General features: G+C 27.7%; 1 protein-coding gene across 2 annotated transcripts in view; it reads left to right on the forward strand.

Moving 5' to 3' along the window:
• The window catches only part of LOC136092201 (NEDD8-activating enzyme E1 catalytic subunit-like), a 72,023-nt gene that overhangs the window by 4,514 nt on the left and 45,444 nt on the right, over positions 1-22,065 (forward strand). For both annotated transcript variants that reach the window (XM_065819950.1, XM_065819949.1), the window contains exons 3-6: positions 1,256-1,337; positions 10,717-10,797; positions 13,905-13,987; positions 18,737-18,817. In XM_065819950.1, coding sequence (XP_065676022.1) covers positions 1,256-1,337; positions 10,717-10,797; positions 13,905-13,987; positions 18,737-18,817 — 327 coding nt within the window. The remainder of the gene's footprint in view (positions 1-1,255; positions 1,338-10,716; positions 10,798-13,904; positions 13,988-18,736; positions 18,818-22,065) is intronic.

A 22,065-nucleotide genomic window follows, 5' to 3' on the forward strand; every position in this document is an offset into this window, starting at 1 on the left:
TGGCCTTAACTGCGGTACATTTGGGGGGTTATCTTTAGCGTCGACAAAGTTAATACCTAAAGTGTTGTAAGTTTCTAATGTGTGTTTTGCATAATGACATCTCGCTCCGTCAGGCCAAAATAAAATTTTCATGTTTTGATGCTTGGAATTTATAAATGGAAGAAGTCTTTTTGTAATACATTCTTTAGAATAAGTTTTTGCATCCAGTGCACAGTTTTTTACAGCAAAATAAGGCGATGAATGACCAAAACGACTGATTGCAATCCAAACAAGAACTTTCTCGTCAAACTTTTTTTTGAAGTTGAATTTAATGTTAGGATCAGTTTGAGAACTATCCTTTGTATAGTAGCCAGAGTTTTGTGAACAATTTGCACCATATACACAGAAATAAGATTCATCCTCCATGATGATTTCAAACTCATTTGATGGCTTGAAAAAAGTTTTTGAAAGTTTTAATAAGTTTTTCTTTTGTTTAATTTCTTGCTTTTCTGTTGTTTTTGGTGCATTTTTTCTTTTGGTATACTTTAGTCCATGCATACTTAATAATCTATTTACGTTTGAAACGCTCATCTTATATTTTAGTGCCAATTTTCTTTGCGAAAAACCCGATTCTCTCTTCTGCTCTTGCAATCATGGACTCTCTCTTTTCTGGTGTAATTTTAAAAGGTTTTCTGCCACAACCGATTTTTCTATTCATTGGCAAATTATTTTCAGACCTTTTAATTATGTCATAAATTGTAGATTTAGCGATTCCCATTTTCTTAAAATGATCCACTGTAAATTTCTTTCCACTGTTTATGCTTTGTTTATAAAAATTTCCAATCACATTTCTAACATCGTTCTCTTTTAGATGCTCCATGTTTATTTGAATTAATTATTTAAACTCAATTTTGCCACAAAATGAAACTGTTGTTGTTGACCGATTAAATTTAAAAATTTCGAATCGAAAATTCGAAATTTAGAACAATTTGTGTACATTTGAAATCAATCCGGATTTTTTGTGAACAGAAGTTATTTTTATTCTTCAAAAACTTTTTTGATTTTTCTGTTAAACTTTGTAATATGTGGTTCACATTAAAAAGCAAATTTTTCATTTTTTTAACCCTATTATGTACTAAATTTAACAAAAAATGGTTCATTGTGTAATTTTTAATGCAGTATTTTAATGGTAGTGTAGCCAATTATAAATTTATTTATTCTATTTCATTACATTACATTAACTTTTAAGTTTGCTTTTTTTTGTTTTTGTTTCTAGTGGAAGAAAGTGGAGTAATTTGGAATCATTTTTGTCAACCACTGGGCCTTTTTCTAATTCTCAATATGAAGCAAATTCACAGGTTTAAAAAGAATTTTCATATTAAAAATTAATCTAAATATTTTTTTTATTGGATTGTGTGAGATTCAACATCAATGTTTTTATGTGATTTATATCTTCATATATTAGAACATCAAGACCTTAATGTGATGAGATATTATGATATTTAATGTGATTAAACATAAAGATTTTAATTTGATGGAACCTACTTTTATTTACAAATTTTAAAAAATAAATTGGTTTAAATTCTTTCACACCAAAACAGGTCATTAATGACCCTGTAATAATAAATCAACTAATAAAGGGTTTAAAAATTAAAGCCATTAATAAAATTTATGTGCATTTATGTTTTAAATAATAATTGTATGTTTGGCTTCTAAATTCTACAGCTGATTTGCTAGCAGTAATAACTGATAGGTTTTATTGTGCATTAGATAAAGGTGGAGAGGTTAAGGCCATCAATCTTGACATTTTAAAAGCTTTTGATAAAGTTTGGCATGCTGGTCTTTTCCATAAGCTTTTTTCTTATGGTGTATCTGGCAGCATCTTTAAGATTATTGAATCCTTCCTTTCCAATCGTAGTATAAAAGTTGTCCTCGATGGACAGCACTCTTCTTCTTATTCTGTAACTTCAGGGATTCCTCAAGGTTCTATCCTTGGCCCTATACTCTTTTTAATTTACATTAACGATCTTCCAGATATTCTCACATCTAAGGTGGCATTGTTTGCTGATGACACTACCATTTATTCTTGTCGTGATAAAAAACCAACACCCTCTGATTGCTTGGAGGGGGCATTTGAGCTTGAAAAGGATCTTCTGCTACAGCATGGGGCTACAGTGGCTGGTGAACTTCAATACAGATAAAACTCAATTTTTTCAGCCAATCGTTATCGCAATAATTTAGGTCTTTCTATATTTTATGAATAGTGATGTACTCGATGAGTCATCTACTCTTCATCTTCTAGGATTAACTCTTACTTAAAATCTTTCTTGGAAACCATATATCAAATCAGTTTCAAAATTAGCATCTGCTAAAGTTGCATCTTTTTATCCAGCTCGTGACTTTCTTACCTCGGATTCTATTCTCTATCTCTATAAATCTCAAATCTGGCCTTGTATGGAATACTGTTGCCATATCTGGGGCGGTTCTTCTAATGATGCCCTTTCTCTTTTAGACAAGGTGCAAAAACACATTGTAAATATAGTTGGACCTGCTCTTGCAGCCAACCTCCAACCATTATCACATCGTCGTAATGTTGCTTCTCTTTCTCTTTTCTACAAATACTATAATGGGCACTGCTCAAAAGAGCTAGCGTCTCTTGTACCATCTACTAAAATTCATTCTCGTGTTATTTGTCATTCAATTAAGTCTCATCCTTTTTCTGTGACTGTTCCTAAGTGCTCAAAAAATGCTTATTTGTCTAGTTTTTTTCCTCAAACATCTGCTCTTTGGAATTCCCTTCCTTCATCATGCTTTCCTGATTTGAATAATTTGCAATCCTTTAAGTCATCTGTTAATCGTTATCTTGCTCTACAATCTTCATCTTTTCTCTTTCAATAACTTCCAACTTTAATTAGTGGCTGCTTTGTTGGAAGCGAAGATGTTTAAAAAAGAAAATTAGCAAGGATAAACAAATTTTTGTTTCAAGGGTAGTCAATAAAGTTATTAAGATTTTCACAAAGTTTCAAAGTTGAATTTTCCAATTTTTTTTTTAAGTAAAATATTTTTTCCAAATTTACAAAATATTTGTTTCCACAATTATTATATAGTTTTTTTGAAAGATATATGGTGTATATTATTTTTTGTTTAAATGTTTTATGGTGTAAACATGATGCCATCTTTAACTGTTATACCCATTTAAATATAGTGTGTTGATTTTTACTGTTTTACAAATATTTAATTTAGGTGCGAAAAAGTTGACTAAACATTAGTAATATGTGAAATATAATAATTAGTAAATGTGAAAATATTACATATTTTTCCTTACAATCTACAATAGCATTTTTTTAAAATAAAAGGTACTTATATATAACATATATTGATATATATGTGTTATGTATATATCATAATATGTTATATATTATGCGTTACTCATATACATTATCTTTATCTGTCTAAATTTGAAGATGTATTTATTTTTGTATTAGGTTGTGATTAGTTTCTGATTATTTTTCTATGTATATTCTTTGAATAGCTCTTGTCTTGTTGTATGCATGCTGCTTGGAGATATTCTGTAAACAAACTGGGAAACGTCTACTGGGAATGATAAACTTATTTAAAATCTTATATTTGTAATATATACTACATTTTTACTTTGTTAATTATTTTTGATTTTATGTGTATATATATATATAAATATATATATATATATATATATATATATATATATATATATATATATATATATATATATATATATATAAATATATATATATTTCATCAGGAAGATTCTTCCTGATGAACCTACTGATGGTGAAACACAGTGTTAAAGTAATCAAAAATTAGATAAGTGTTTTTGCTAATTTATTATTGCTCTGTTCTTTTAGAACATTGAGCACTCTATTTGTAGAATACACTAACATAATTTATAATTTTTTTTTTTAAAATGATAGACTGCCTGCCCCAACCAAACCCTCAGTCGATGTAGCAGCACTCCCTTGCGGGTCAGGCTATTTGTCAGTCGATGTAGCAGCACTCCCTTGCCAGTCAGGCTATTTGTCAGTCGATGTAGCAGCACTCCCTTGCGAGTCAGGCTATTTGTCAGTCGATGTAGCAGCACTCCCTTGCGAGTCAGGCTATAAGATAGTCGATGTAGCAACACTCCGCGCATGATTTACAGTAAAAAAAATAAAAATTAAAACATTTTATTAAAAAAAATTAAAATAAAAACATTGTTTATATTGTTAAAAACATTCAAAATGTTTTAAAAACATTCAGAATGTTTTTAAAAACATTCTGGTCAATTAAATTTGCGTTTTTGTGGTTTTTTTAAAAAACGATTAATTTGTAATTAAATTAATGGTTTTTACTTTCGTCCAACACGGAAATGTTGGACGAAAGTTAAAAGTAATTAAAAGCGACGTTTATGTTGGCGTAAGAATCACTTTTTTCCTTCCGCTCTTCCCAAAACCAACAAACTATAGATCTATAAATATATATATATATATATATATATATATATATATATATATATATATATATATATATATATTTATATATAGTACTTAACAATCAATAGCATGCTACAAAAATTAATAGCAAAGTAGATAAATTTTTTTCTAAATTAAAATGAAATTTCTGTTTTCGGTTTCTTAATATCGCACAATTTGTTAGTTCTATAAAGCTGATATAACTATTATAAATATTATTTTTCACAAAATAAAACTTGTAAATATTAAATACAAAGTAAAAATAAAAAAAGTAAAATACAGTGTAAATACTTGTAGTAATTAAATAAAAAACTTCTTCTATAGATATAACTCTCTTATTAGTTTTTGATACAATATATCGAGGGAGTTTAGACCCTCATTATTATTATTTTTTTTTTTGATTTTATTTAGGTGCCTTAAGAAGTCCTTACGGTCTTATCACAGAGCACCGCGGATGAGCATTTAATTTCCCCTCCTTCCTAACTGATGTCGCAAAACTTGTCCAGAGGTGGGTTTGAACAATGGATCCTTTGTTTCTGAGGCAAGTGCGCTACCACCGCGTTACGGCTGCTCATCATTATTAATTATGTTTATACTTGATAACATTATCAAGTATATTTTTTCTTGATAATGAAGGTATCTAAACTCACTCGAAATATTATTTTGAAAAATGAGTAATAGAGTTATATCCAAAGAAGAAGTCTTTTATTTAATTATAAAAAAATAAGTTAAAAAAGATGTCATTTAAAGTTTATAATAATGTTTTTTGTTTTTTGGTTTAAGTTTTATAACAAGAAACATTTTGGTCTATATAGAGATGATGGTTTGGTTATTTTTAAGAATAAAATTGGATGACAAATGGAAAAATATAAATTTTAAATTCATAACTTTCTTATATCTACAAGTTCATAACTTTCTTTCAAAACAAGTTCATAACTCATATCTCATATCTACAAATAAAAAACACTACTTTTGTACCAACAAAACCATTGTTGTTATGTTTGTAAAAAAATAATACTTTTGCACTAACAATACCATTGTTTGATATTACAAAAATAGGTTCAGCAACCTCAAAGTTGCTTAAACTTTAGTCTTCAACTGCTGCTTTAAATGGTGATTCTTCTTTAATAGCATTGTTGCAAAGTAAAGCCACTTGCATTGGAAATGCTTTATATAAAAATGCCTTACAGTAAACTGGATAATACCCTTAATTAAATACATGCTGATTTCAACCATCCATCTAACATAAAAAGTCTCCCACAATCCATCTTTGATGGATCGTGGCAGACTTTTTATGACTTTTTATATTTTTTTGTTACATGACTTTTTATCATTAGCAGAGATAGAATTCATAAAAACAACTACCATCAAAGGTAGTTGTTTTTATGAATTCTATCTCTGCTAATGATGATTCATTAAAAATATCTGATTACCATTTTTACTCATGTACCAGTCCAAAATAAACCTAATCCAAAAAAAAGCTAAAGTGCAATATCATATCATACAACCCACCATGCAAAAATCCCGCTACAAAAATTGGTAAATGCTTTCTAACGTAGTTGAGCATTATCTCTGCGTCAACTACAGCCTGCACGGAATATTTAACAAAAACTCAATTAAGATCACAGGGTAGCCCACGCCTCCTAATAAATTATTAAAATATCCTAATATTCGAAAAACCTCCTAAAAAGACCTAATATATACTTGGTTTTCAAAAATGCTCCTAAAATCTCCTAATTTAAATTTGTTTTTTGAACTTTAAGTTTTCTTTCGAACATTCAAAATTTTTTATTTAAATTTTTGAATAAAATTAGAATTATTTTGGAAGATTTTAAAATCGTTTTAAATAATCCTAATTTTTATTCATTTTTCCAAGTTTCCCGGTAAAAACTTATAAAAAATTCTTTAAAATCTTCTAAATTAAAAAAATTAAATAAATTTGAATCTATTAAATGGAAAGTTATTAGACATTACTGGCTATACAATCCAGTTCCAAAAATTTGTTGTCTTTGTTTAAATTATTGCCAGGTCAGGTGTATGGTCTTCATGATCACCCTGCTACTGGTAACATGTAACTCACTGCAATCTGTTCCATGTCCTGCTGTCTTGTGGAATATGCTTTTAAAGTCAATGCTGCAAGGAGAATGGTTCCTGTCATCAGTACTATTTAATATCATTCATACCCAGAGTTGTTAACAAGGCCAAAATTTCACTAAATAGCCTATAAGTCCTAATAACATTTAAAAAACATTAAACTTTCAAGTAATGAATCAGATTTACAAGCTCTATAAGGGCGCATTATCTATCCAATTTGACAAAAAATATGCTCAAAAGAGCTGATGTTGCAGGGACACAGATTTGTTAAATACAGATTTCTAATTTTTGAATATTGTAAATTAATTAAAACAGTAAGTTAGATAATTAAAGTAAAATTTTTAAAATGCAAACTCGAAAGAAAGTTCTGAATTTTTAAAGAAAAGGTGGAAAACCATAGCCAAAACAATCAAAGCCAAGGCCCAAATGTTCAAGGCCAAAATATTCAAGGCCAATACCAAGGCCAAGTCCTTAGTTTTGGCCTTAAGGCAAGGCCAAGGCCAAGAACTAACAACTCTGGTCATGCCTATAGTAATTTTTTTTTTAATTAATTTGTTTGTATTTATTTATCTATTTTTTGTGTATGTCTTTTATATAGTTAGAGATGTCTTAGTGGTGTGTTAGCTCACCTTTAATTTACTTTATACATATGTTTGTGTTCTGTCTGAACCTTTGGTGCAGTGTTCATTCACCAATAAGTTACTTTGTGTTTGTTTTTGTTATATCTGATCCTCTGATGCAGTGTTTACTCACCTGTAAGTTGCTTTATCTATGTTTGTGGTCTGTTTAAATCTCTGATGCAGTGTGAGCTAACTAACTAGTGACTCCAACTATAAAACCTACGCTCACCTTAATCTCTACTATTTTGTTAAATGTAATGTTTTTTCTAATGCATTTCTAAAATATTATGCCTGATGTTTTAAAGTACAGGTCAGGTCAGGTCTGGGATCATCACAATCATCCTGCTGCTTGTATCATATAACCCAGTACTACCTTCTCCATACCCTGCATGGTTACATGAGGCTAGTTAGCAGAGTTATTCATAAGCTGAATAATTCTGCTAACTAGCCTCAAACTTCTTCATCTATTAGGCTGGCGTAGATGTAAACCTGTGTTACATTGTTGCCTAGGATAATGAATGCTGGATCTTCTTGACTCTACTCATAGATTTTTGTATGTGTCTCCTTGATAGCGGCTATGAAACTCTTCCTGTTATCTCCTAATGAGGTTATTGCTCAAAAACTTAGTTTAATGGTTCTAAGACCGGCTGGAGCCCTATGTTATGACTTAGGGTTAATTAGCAGGACTGAAACAACTGCATAGTTCATTGCTTAGGAGGCCGTGCTCTATCTAGTCAAGTTCTCTTTAAACTTTAATCATGCCAAAAGTAATCCAAAATATTAAACATAATAAACCATCCCCACCACTTAACTGTTTTAATAAATCTTTTACAAATATTTGTGGTCTACAAAACAAGCTTCCATCAGTTGAACCTTTGGTCTTGCAAAGTTCACCAGACTTGCTTGCTCTTAGTGAGACTAATTTAAATTTCCCTATTCCTTTTTCAGATCTCAGTGTTGATGGGTACTATCCCTTGATTTGCAAAGACTCTAGTAGTCACATGCTTGGCTTGGGTGTTTACATATGGATCAATTTACCTATTTGTTGTGAAATCAGGTTCGAATCCTTTGACCATTCTTTTATGTGCTTCCGCTTAGCACCTCTTCACCCTATTACCTTTCTCTTTGTTCTTTATCATTTTCCGTTTTCCAAAAACTGCACTCTTTTAGATGTAATTTCTGATCAAATTGACCATTTTCTTTCTCTTTGCCCCTCTGTCAGTATTGTTGTTATTGGTGACTTTAATGCTCATCACACTGAATGACTTGGCTTTAACGCCACTGACCCTGCTGGCACTATAACCTCTGCATTTCTCAATCTTATACTCAGATAGTTAACTTTTTGACTTGTTTTTCTGATAATTCTAATCATTTAACTTCATTCCTTGATTTATTCCCTGCATCTGATCCTAGTTTGTGTTCAGTTTCTCTTTTTTCTATCTTAGGTGGTTCTGACCATGCATTGATCTCTATAAATCTTTTATCTTGTACTTCTTCTTTGGACTTATCATCACACTACTTATTACTTATCAGGCAGGAATGGAAGCTTTTATTCCTTCTCATTGGTTCCAAGTCTAGCCTCATTCTACTCCATGATTTCCATCTTCTTGTGGAGCTGCTATATCTAATCATAATCATTTTTTTCACCTTTTCAAAAGAACAACTCTCTTTAGAACAAATGGCTATTTGTTATTGCAAGAAATCAATGTAAAAAGGTGCTGTCTCTAATTCTAAGCTTCATTATTTTCAGTGAACTAAATCTCGTATCTTATCTCAGAAGTTAGGCTCTAGAGACTGTTGGAAAATCTTCAATATCTCTTATTCATTATATCTCTTATTCATGGGACTGATCTTATTACTTTTCCCAAGGATAAGGCAGAACTATTTGCAAAGAACTTTTTTTCTAATTTGACTTTTGAATCTTATGGCCATTCTCATCTTTCCATTCCAATTAAACAGGTTAACCCATTGTTAGATATTCAAATCACTCCTGCTTCGGTTGCTAAAGTCATATCTCGATTAAACTCCTCTACAGCTTGTGGTCCTAATAATATTCCTGTCATAGTCTTACAAATTTGTTCTCCAGAATTCTCTATAATATTCCTTAAACTATTTAACAAGTGCTTGACTGAGTCTTGCTTTCCTGCCTGCTGGAAAATGGCATCTGTTGTTCTAATTTTCAAAAACTCCGGAGAACATTGTAAACCCTCCAATTATTGTCCAATCAGTTTTCTTTCTGTTATTAGCAAGGTCTTTGAGACTTTCCCACATCCCATTTTGAGTCAAGTAACTTACTGTCAGACTATTAATACAGTTTTCAATCCTCTTGCTCTAAGGCTGTCTTGCTAACTGCTGTGGTTGAAAGATTTTATCATGCATCAGATGGAGGTGGAGAGGCTAGGACTATTGATCTTGACATATCTGAAGCTTTCAACAAAGTTTAGCATGCTGTTCTTCCCCATATGCTTGTTTCATATGGTGTATTTTTTTGAGATAATCATATCATTTCTTTCTAACCGCTTTGTTTAAGTCATCCTTGAAGGCCAATACTCGTCTTTATTTCTGGGGTACCTCAAGGTTCTATACTTGGTCCTGTTTTATTTCTTATCTACACTAATGATCTTCCCAACAACCTTACATTTTAAGTAGCTCTTTTTGCTGATGGCTCTTATAACTTATTAACTCTAACTTTATTCTCTTGTCTTGACAAAAAGTCTTCTCTGTGTTGCACGATCTTTATAGATTAAATAATTTTAAAAATTATACTTTGTTACCAAATTTTTTAAAAATTATTTGTACTAAACATTATTTCTTTTGTGAATCTGACATTATGACTGATTCCGTTGTTTCTATTATCTTACTTATAAGTCAAAAAATAAAATGTGTTACTGTTACAAATTTAATGAATTTAGCAAAATACGCAAATTGATTAAAAATTGTCCAACACATCTTTAAATTCAATTATTGAAGTCAAATTTACTTTTTATTCATTAGTAGATCATTAGCAGTTTCTATTTATGTTAAACTTGTTTTGGGGTTCATATTTACATAATTCTTATGAAAATTTTATATATAAAAGGAGCTAATAAGTTACATTTGTTGAATTAAATAAAAGTTTAAAAAAAAAAAAGACTTGCTTATCATTGAATTGAAATAATTGATTCATGCAAACAAACATGATTTAATTATAAATTAAGTTCTGGAAAGGTTTTCTTGTTATTCTATCAAGACAAATAATAACTTGTAATATATAAATAATAATAATTTAAGAAATTAATAATAAAAAAGTAATATAATTAAATAAGTAAAATATAATAAAAATAAAGTGAAAACAAATAAATTTTTATCTAAAAAGTGAGTAAATTTTACTTGCAATGAATGAAATAGAAAATGTAATAAGATTAGATGCATTCATAATTTTGTTATAAATTAATAATTTTTAAGTTCATCCTTTGTTGATTTTGTGCAATCCAATAATATTTAAAGTTTTTACCATTTTACCATTACATATGGTAATAAGTTTTTTTTATCTTTAGAATTTTATGTTTATGCGTGATTATATAAAGATTTTGGTTATTGGTGCTGGTGGATTGGGTTGTGAACTTTTAAAAGATTTGGTAACATTTTTTTTCTATTTAAATTTTTTTACATTTTAGAGAAATAAACACAATATACTAGTATTCCAGATTTTTTATAGAATATTTGATTAAGCATTAATGCCAACTGCATCTAAGCAACAAAATTAAAAATTCTGAGTTAGCCAAAAAGAATCTTAGATTTGTTTTTTTGCACATTTCTTATTGTCAACAAGTAATGCTTTATAAAAACAATTACAGGTGTTGAGTTAAACAACTAAGTAAGTGATATTTATGATTGCAGTTGTTAAGTTGATCAACAAACCAAACAATATCAATGATTGCAGATATTGGGTTGAACAACAAAGTAAGCAATATTTATGATTGTGAATGTTAAGTTGAACAACAAAACAATATCAACAGTTGTGGTACTATTTATTATGAGCTAACAGCAGGGCCGAGTTAAGTACTTCTTAGCCTCTTTGCGCTTAAGGTTTTCTGGTGCAAGTTTAACAGCGGTTTAAAATAAAAAAATCTTTGTAATTGTCGCTATGGTTTTTTAATGTATTTTCTTTTGTATTTAACAAGTATCTTGCATTATTTATTATTAAAACACGCAGGGATTAGTATAAGTTATAAAACACCTTTCGTCTGCATTTTAAGTTTGCAAATGCAGATATGATATCTTCTAGATCGATGGAGTCCAAGATTCTTATATCTAATTAGCATTGAAAGATCCTGAGCTGAAGTTTTGATCAAGTAATCTCAGAGATATCCATGCTGCGGAGATTGACCAAAAACACGGCTTCCTTTTTATATTGCGCAAAATTGGAGCTAACTTGCTATATATATTGCTCTAGGGAGTTGTACAGTTCTTCAACCATACTTAAATCAAGCTTGACAGACTGCAGTTTCTTGTTAACTTTGTTGAACTTCTCCATGGTTCTGTTCCAAATGATTATTAAAAAAGCTGCCTCAAGTTGTGTCATTTTGGCTAAAAGTCCGAAGGCCTCTGCTCTCCTTTTTGCTTTCTGAGTAGGATCGTCGTTAAGATAAAAAAAAACCGCCTATATAGAAAATATTTGTTAATAAGTATTCACAATCAGAAATGAAATGTTTTAATTTGATTTTCCTAATAATTCTTAATCATCTTGTAAATAGAACTCTATTATTCTGTATTTGCTTGATTTATTTATTAAATTTATTTCTTTTTTCACCATTATGTTCGAACTCGAAAGTTCTTTCAAGTCGGTAAAAAAGACGTCTAGTTTGCGATATGTCATATGCGTTATTATTGCAAAGATTAAAAATCTCTGGGACATGAGAGGAAGTTAAAGATAGAGGCCAACTTTTTTTGTCAAATTTTTTAAATTTTCTTTCAAATAGTATATCTTTCAAAAATTCACTTTGATGGTCTAGCCCCCTGAATTCCCTGGCCTCCCGGCATGTGTCCGGTGTGTCTGTGGGTTAAACTGTCACTGGCTAACAGTGCCATAGCCAGCATTTGTTTGAACAATACTGTTCAAATTTGATCAATGCAAAAAATTTGTTGAAACTTCTTATCTTTGATGAGTAACACACCTTCATAATTATAAAGTTACTTACAACAGCAGTTATAATTTGTAACGCATGACTAACAAAAAAGATCATTTTCTTTGTATTTAATTTCCTTAATTTATTAATGTTGGAATTTATGATTTATGTTTTATGGAATTTTTAGTTTGGGTCCATTAGTTTGAATGTCCATAACAATTAAACGGTTTGGGATTTTGTCTGGGTCTATTGTCTGGTAATTGCTAAATAAAACTGAAGAAATGATTCATCATAGCCTATGCCTATTAAACTTGATATTTTATACGATTTCTAATCTGATAAAAAAAAAAAAACAGCATATTTAACAATAATGAGATGAAAGTTAAAAAGATCCTGAAGAATCTTTTTAACTTTTAAAAGTAAAAAAAATGCCTTTACACTAAATACTCAATATTTAAGAGTACACTAAGACTATAATTGAAATCATAGTAACATTTTCGAATAATTTAAAGTTTAACTACTGAAAATTTAAAAATAAATGTTTGAATAACTAAGATATAAATTTGAAATAGAATATCTAAGAAGATACCTAGAATTTCTAAAAAGATACCTAGAATTTACAGTTAAATTTTTGAGTGTTTTTGCTGTAGTTTAAGTAGTACATATTTGTAAATAAAATAGTATATATATACTATTTTAAAGTATATATATATATATATATATATATATATATATATATATATATATATATATATATATATATATATATATATATATATATACATATATATATATATATATATATATATATATATATATATATATATATATATATATATATATATATATATATATATACATATATATATATATATATATATATATATATATATATATATGTATATATATATATATATGTATATATATATATGTATATATATATATATGTATATGTATATATATATATATATATATATATATATATATATATATATATATATATATATATATATATATATATATATATATAAATATATATATATATATGTATATATATATAAATATATATATGTATTTGTATACATATATATATATATAAATATATATATATATATATGTATATATATATATATATATATATATATATATATATATATATATATATATATATATAAACTTTAAATTAGTAGAAAATAACTTATCAAACTTTTTTCATTTTACTCTGTTTCATCAATTAAGACTCATCAGAAATGCAATCTTAATTGATGAAACACAGTGTAAAATGAAAAATGTTCGATAAGTGGTTTTCAACTAATTTATTATTGCTCTGTTCTTTTAAAAACATATAAAATAAATTTTTGCATATTTTCCTTTAAATTATTAATTTACACATTTTATCATTTTTAAATTGTTAAATATTTGTTATTTGTTTAGAAATTTTATGGATTAATATTTTATGGATAAGATTTTCTGTTTATTTCAATATTTTATAAGTTTTTCTATTTATTTTAATAGTATTTTATGAACAAGTTTTTCTGTTTATTTCAATAATATTTTTCTTATATTATTATTTTTTTCAATATTTTCATAGTTTAATTATTTTTTATCTAAATTAGGGTATGATGGGATTCAAGCAAATTCATGTAATTGATATGGATACAGTGGAACTTTCTAATCTTAATAGACAATTTCTTTTCAGGTCTTTTTTTATAAATTTTTTTATGTGTCAAATGATTCTACCTCTATTTAAGTTTCTTTCGAAATTTTTAAATTTTAAAAGAAACCTAAATATTACATTTTTTTTTGAATTTCTTTTAAAATTATTAATAAATTACATAATGCTTTTTTTAATTTTACACAAAATGCCTTTATTTAAACTGTCATTATGGTTAATTTTTTATTTTATTTACAGCCTTTGTAAAATAAAAACTTAAGAAAATATCAACAAATAAAAGTTCTTAACATAACAATTTTTTTTTTATTGCATTTAAATCAAAATATCAAAATAGCCGTGGTCAATTTGTTAAGCAAAAAAAATACAATCTCATTCATTTTTGTCAAAGCTTGACATAAGCACAATTACTACCTAGATTATAAATTATGTAAATTATGTTACTATTAGATAATATTTTACACATGTCTGATGTTTTTTACTTATATGTGTGCTCACCAATAATTCAGTCAAGAATTTAACTGCTGATCCACATCAGATATATCCATATACAGGCTAAAAAGTATAGTTATTTATGTCATTTCATTTTTTATAAAAATTATCTAGAATCTAAATTCCTGGAAGTCAGGAGTCCAAGGATTTCTTTGTTTTTGATAAGAAATTTGAATTCCACAGTCTCTTCCTAATAAATTCATATCGAATTTTGTATTTATAATAGATGACATGCATTAGCTTAAATTTCTTGATATTAGTTTCCATAAGTTATACTTGGACCCAATTAATAATGTTGTTATTATCAGCTCATCAACAATGTTGTTGATAAGCTGATACAATCTACAAAAAGCTTACATGATACATTGTAGAAGTTCATAGACTCAGATATTTTTCTAACTCTTTTTTTTATGAAACCAATTTGATATAAGATTATGGGATAGTAGATGCTGCATAAACATACTTTAGACTATTAGTTTGTAGTTTTTAGGATATATTTTGAAATCTCCTTGTTTAATTAGTTGATGTCAAAATTTGTAGGAAATGTGTGTTTAGTGATAGTGTGAAGGAAATGTGAAGACGTGTTTAACAAATAGAAGTTTGGTTATGAGAATGGAACTTTTATTAAACACACACAAGAACTTTTTTTTCGTTACAAATTTTGATTATTGCTAATTTAACAAGACAAAAAAAAGCAATGTCACAATATGGTTGTTTCCAGTATACTTGCTGTTAATGTTGGCAAAAAGTTTTTTTACATTTATTTTTAAGTAGAGGAATGGTTTCCATTTGCTGTTAAGATTGAGTTCTCTATTGTGCTTGATTAGAAATAACAGTTTGCAGATAATCTATAATTATTTGGATTTTGTTTGTTAAAGTGACAGATTTCATAGCTAAATTTTTGAAAAGATTTTCTTAATCAATAGTGGAAAAAAGTCATCAAATAAAATATCAATGTTTTTATTGCATAAAAATTTTGAACATCTGAAACAATCAGCTAATTGATAAAGTTAAAACAGAGTGCAGTGACTTTGTGATTTATTTCTTAGAGAAAGAACAATGATAATCTTGTTAGTTTGATTGACCCAACCATTGCTGATTATTAGATCAAACATTTAAAAAAATATCATTGGCTTGTGCAAAAAATGATTTTGTAACATGTTTATGGAGGGAGAGTTTGTAACATGTTTATGGAGGTGGAGTTTGAAACATGTTTACCCAGCTAGCACACATGTGTTGATAAAACAATAGAAAAATGTTGAGCGTTGTGTTGGCCCAACATTGACTGCCAATGTAGTTTTTATATCATTTTGGTTACAAATGTGACATCTCCAACAACCGTAAAACAATGTTGGGTCAACGTTGTATTTCAAGTCAGTATTGCATAATACTTTACGTTGATTCAACATTGTATTTTATGTTGGCACAACCCTGCATTTTACTTTGGCGAATTGTTGTATTTTAAGTTCATTCAACGTTATATTTTTATGTTTGCACAACAGTATATTTAACTTTTATCGAAACTAAATTTATTTTTTTTGTATTTTAGTGTATATTCACATTGAATATCATATATTTATGCGCGTATATAATTGTAAATATATACTTAAACATATATTTCATCCATTTTGATGAATAAACATTTGTTCATACTTATGTTCATATTTATGGTAACTAATGTTCATACTTAATACATCTGATTAAAGACGCATTATTCATGTTTGTATTGCTTGTGGCTTGATATTTTGTTATATAAGAAAGAGAAAAATACATTTGTAAAATATATTTCCATAATCAACTGAAATGTTTGATAATTCTTATAAGTTATACAAATATTTGTTGTATTTCTGCTTTTTCTCAATGCAAACACTTTCATCCACTCTATAAAATTCGTTGTTGTACCAATGTATATGGATCAACGCTGATTTAATGTATATAATCCAAAATTAATCCATACACATTGGATTAACATTGCGTTATAAGCATTAGATCAATGTGAGGTTATACACATTTAGTCAACATTGATCCAATATTGGATCTACATTAGGTTTAGATCGGAAAAACAACCAAATTTTGCGATGCTTTTATATACGTTGGATTTTTAATCACTTCATTATTAAGGTTTTCATTAATATAAGTAGGATAAAACTAACATTGGATCAACGTTGTATTTGCATTAAAGAAAATAGCCAACATTCGCAATGTATTAATATATGTTGGCCCAACGTAAGTGTGCTAGGTACAGAGGTGGAGTTGAAAACAAATTTATAGAGGTGGAGTTTGTAACATGTTTATGGATGTGGAGTTTGAAACATGTTTATGGAGGTGGAGTTTAAAAGATGCTTATTGAGGTGGAGTTTAAAAGATGCTTATGGAGGTGGAGTTTTTAACATATTTACGAAGGTGGAGTTTAAAAGATGCTTATGGAGGTGGAGTTTTTAACATATTTACGAAGGTGGAGTTTAAAAGATGCTTATGGAGGTGGAGTTTAAAAGATGCTTATGGAGGTAGAGTTTGTAACAAGTACTTTGAGGTGGAATTTTAAAATGATAGTAGTGGCCCTCTCTGCCTTAAGGATAAAAATTCTCAGTTCTAATATGCAAACAAGTTAATGCCATGAAAAGTCTCTAGTTGTTTACTATTGTTGTTTTAAATGCAAGAAATTTGTAGCAGAGTTATTCATTTTTTTAACGCATAAGCAAATGATTTAGTTTTTCGGTTGTGATATTGTGACTTTAAAAGTTGAAGAGTGTATGAGTCAGGAAAACATGAAGAGATGAGAGAGTTCCAAAATTTAAAGTGCCGGAAAAAAACTAGGCGATTAAAAGTTTTTAGAGCATGCAGAGACAGATATAGTAAATGAATGAGACTTTGCTGAATGAAGTGTAAAACGAGAATGAGTATTAATTGATGGGACTAGAGATGATAACTCCTTTGAGCAGCGTCTATGATAGTATTTGTAGAAAAGAGAAAGAGATGCAACTTTACAATAATATGTTTACAATGTGTTTTTGGACCTTGTCTAGAAGAGAAAGAGCATCATTAGAAGAACCAGCCTAAATATGACAACAGTATTCCATACAGGGATGAATAAAAGATTTGTAAAGGTAGAGAATGGAATCAGGAGTAAGAAATTGACGAGCACAATAGAGAGAAGCACCTTTAGCGGATGCAAATTTAGCAATTATTTATATGGTTTCCATGAAAGGTCAGTAGTAAAAAATAATCCAAGATGACATAAAGAAGAGGACTCAGTGAGAGGGTTGCCATTCATTAATGAAGGAATGTCGACAGTATTGAGATAGTTGTTAGCAGCAAATAACTGAGTTTTATTTGTTACAGAAGTGAGATCAGATTCAAGATTGGCTGCCTAAGCGATCAAAAAGAGAAGACTTATTTTCAAGGCAGGAGTATAAAACTGAGTCATTAGCAAAAAGAGGTACTTTAGATGTAAGATTGTCAGGAAGGTCATTAATGTAGATAAGAATCAAAACAGGACCAAAAATAGAACCTTAAGGTACCCCAGAAGTTACTGGAAATCAAGAAGAGTAAAGACCTTTGAGGATGACTTTTATAAAGTGATTAGAAAGAAATGATTTGATAATCTCAAAAACTTTCCGAAATACACCATAAGAAGCAAGCTTATAGAGAAGACCAGCATGCCAAACTTTGTCGAAAGCTTTAGATATGTCAAGAGCAATAGCTCTAGCTTCTCTGCCTTCATCTAATTACAATAAAATCTTTCAGTCACAGCAGTCAGCAAGTCAGCCATAGAGCAAGAGAATCGAAAACTGTATTGATTGTTTGACAGTAAGTATTTATTATATAATATATATATAAATATATATTTTATATATATATTATACTATATATATATACTATATTATATATATCATATATATATATATTATATTATATAATATATTTTATATATATATATGTATATATATTATATATATATATATATATATATATATATATATATATATATATATATATATATTGTATATATATCATATATATATATATATACTGTAAGTGTTCATATAGGACTTTTTTTAATTAAAATTAAAAAAAAAAAAAGTAGAAAAAATGTTAAAATTAAATTTAAATTCCATTTTAGGTTTTTTTTTAAATTTTTTTCTATTCTCTTTTTTCTTTTTGAATGCATTGTTCAATTTTTTAATTCATTTTTCCATTAATATTTTAAATAATCTTTAGCCATATGGTGTTTAGTATGTGAATCATGTATATTTACTAATAGCTTTTAATTTTTTTTTATAGAAAAAAAGATATTGGTAAACCTAAAGCTGAAGTTGCAGCACATTTTGTTAACAATAGAATTAAAGGATGTTGCGTGATTCCGTATCTTTTCACTCTTGTTTTTAAAATATCAGTGTATTACATAACATACAAAAACTAGTAATTTTGCTACCAGGTGATCAAAAGATAAAAAATTATGTTAAACATCTCAAAAAAAAAAAAAGAAATTTAAATTTTTAGTTGTTTTTCTTTACATAAAAATAGTTATATCTAATAAAGTACAAAACCAAGAAATATCAATATACTTACTTCATACTTACTCAGCATGCAACTATTAAATCAATATACTTACTCAGCATGCAACTATTAAATCAAAACCCTAATTCATGGTCAATTTATATGAGAACAATTTTTACTATAACAACAGTCAAATAAAATTGGCAACTAAAAAATAATTTTTTTTTTCTTTATTATTTTAATTAGAGCTGGGACTTATAGCAGTATGCATGCCAATATGATTTTTTTAACTCAAACAAAAATATTTTTTTCATATTTTATCGGAATATTTAATTAGATTTTTATCATTTAATTTAGTTTGAAAAATATACAATAATTTTTTAAACTCTAACTAGAAAAATTCAATTATCGAAAATATTAAATTGTATTAAAAATATACTAGAGTTGTAGACAATATTTCACTCAAAATACTCACAAGCAATTTGTTTTCACAAAAATAACTACATGAAGTTGAAAAATTTGCAACTTCTGTGCATGACTTCCATGCATGATCATACATGAACTGCATTTAAACTATTGCTGTGATTCTATGATACATAGTGCAATCCTGAAACTTTCTGGAAATCTTTACTAATATTTAAAATATTATTTAAAAAATATATATATATATATACTTCTGAAACTTATATTTCTGAGGAATTAGGTTTATTTATCTAGTAACTAAAATTTGCGTTTTTCTATTCCATGCTTGATTTTGTTTTAAACTTCAAGTTTATTCTTTGATAAGATTACTAATGAATACCATTCTTTGTTTAAAAAATATTTTTATAGATTAGAGTTAAATGAGAGTAAATTGGATAAAAATAATTATAAAGTTAAAAGTATACTTTATTTCATAAAACTTTTGTCATTTAAGTTCTGCATATGTGTTACAAGTATAAAACATATGGTTGTAAATATTAATTATATGGTTGTAAATCTTCTCGTTCTACAGCTGATTTGCTAACAGTAATAACTGATAGGTTTTATCATGCATTAGATAAAGGTGGAGAGGCTAAGGCCATCGCTCTTGACATTTCAAAAGCTTTTGATAAAGTTTGGCATGCTGGTCTTCTCCATAAGCTTTCTTCTTATGGTGTATCCGGCAACATCTTTAAGATTATTGAATCCTTCCTTTCCAATTGTAGTATAAAAGTTGTCCTCGATGGACAGCACTCTTCTTCTTATTCTGTAACTTCAGGGGTTCCTCAAGGTTCTATCCTTGGCCCTATACTCTTTTTAATTTACATTAACGATCTTCCAGATATTCTCACATCTAAGGTGGCATTGTTTGCTGATGATACTACCATTTATTCTTGTCGTGATAAGAAACCAACACCCTCTGATTGCTTAAAGGGGGTGTTTGAGCTTGAAAAGGATCTCACTTCTGCTGCAGCATGGGGCTCACAATGGCTGGTGAACTTTAATTCAGGTAAAACTCAATTTTTTTCAGCCAATCATTATCGCAATAATTTAGATCTTCCTATATTTATGAACAGTGATGTACTCGATGAGTCATCTACTCTTCATTTTCTAGGATTAACTCTTACTTCCAATATTTCTTGGAAACCATATATCAAATCAGTTTCAAAATTAGCATCTGCTAAGGTTGCATCTTTTTATCGAGCTCATCACTTTCTTACTTTGGATTCTAATCTCTATAAATCTCAAATCCGGCCTTGTATGGAATAATGTTGCCATATCTGGGGCGGTTCTTCTAATGATGCCCTTTCTCTTTTAGACAAGGTGCAAAAACACATTGTAAACATAGTTGGACCTGCTCTTGCAGCCAACCTCCAACCATTATCACATCGTCGTAATGTTGCTTCTCTTTCTCTTTTCTACAAATACTATAATGGGCACTGCTCAAAAGAGCTAGCGTCTCTTGTGCCATCTACTAAAATTCATTCTCGTGTTACTCGTCATTCAATTAAGTCTCATCCTTTTTCTGTGACTGTTCCTAAGTGCTCCAAAAACGCTTATTCTTCTAGTTTTTTTCCTTGAACATCAGCTCTTTAGAATTCGCTTCCTTCATCTTGCTTTCCTGATTCATATAATTTGCAATCCTTTAAATCGTCCGTCAATCGTTATCTACAATCTTCATCTTTTTCCTTTCAGTAACTTCCAACTTTAGTTAGTGGCTGCTTGTAGCCTTGTTGGAAGCGAAGATGTTAAAAAAAAAAAAAAAAAAAATTCTTTATATGTAAATATATGGTTATAAATATTAATTATATGGTTTTACATAATAGTTATATGGTTGTAAATATTAGTAACATGACTGTTATAGGATTGTTTTATATTATTAATTATATTAAGAGAATTCGTATTAATTGATGTTTTCTTACTTATATAACATAATCTTAAACACGGTGTATATATATATATATATATATATATATATATATATATATATATATATATATATATATATATATATATATATATATATATATATATATATATATATATATTTATATATATATATATATATATATATATATATATATATATATATATAACTCGCCTAATAGTGAATTTGTAGTTGGGCATCTTATTCTGTAAAACTTGCTAGTTGTTCATAGATCAAATTATATTCTATACATCAGCTTTGTGTATATATATATATATATATATATATATATATATATATATATATATATATATATATATATATATATATATATATATATATATATATATGTATATATATATATATATATATATATATATATATATATATATATATATATATATATATATATATATATATATATATTCCTAATAATATATTATTAATTATATTAAGAGAATTTGTATTAATTGATGTTTTCTTACTAATAAAACATAATCTTATACACGATATATATATATATATATTTATATATATATATATGCACACACACACACTTAATAATAAATTTATAGTTGCTAAAACTTGCTAATAGTTGTTCAAGGTTAAATAATAATTTAAAAACTTTAATTTATATAAATTGAAAAAGACTGCATTAACTATAATAGGTTGTTTTTAGCAATTGTAACACATAGTAACAAGGACTTCTTAAGATTAAGTTTTA

This window comes from Hydra vulgaris, chromosome 15, assembly GCF_038396675.1.
Source record: "Hydra vulgaris chromosome 15, alternate assembly HydraT2T_AEP".
Lineage (NCBI taxonomy): Eukaryota > Metazoa > Cnidaria > Hydrozoa > Anthoathecata > Hydridae > Hydra > Hydra vulgaris.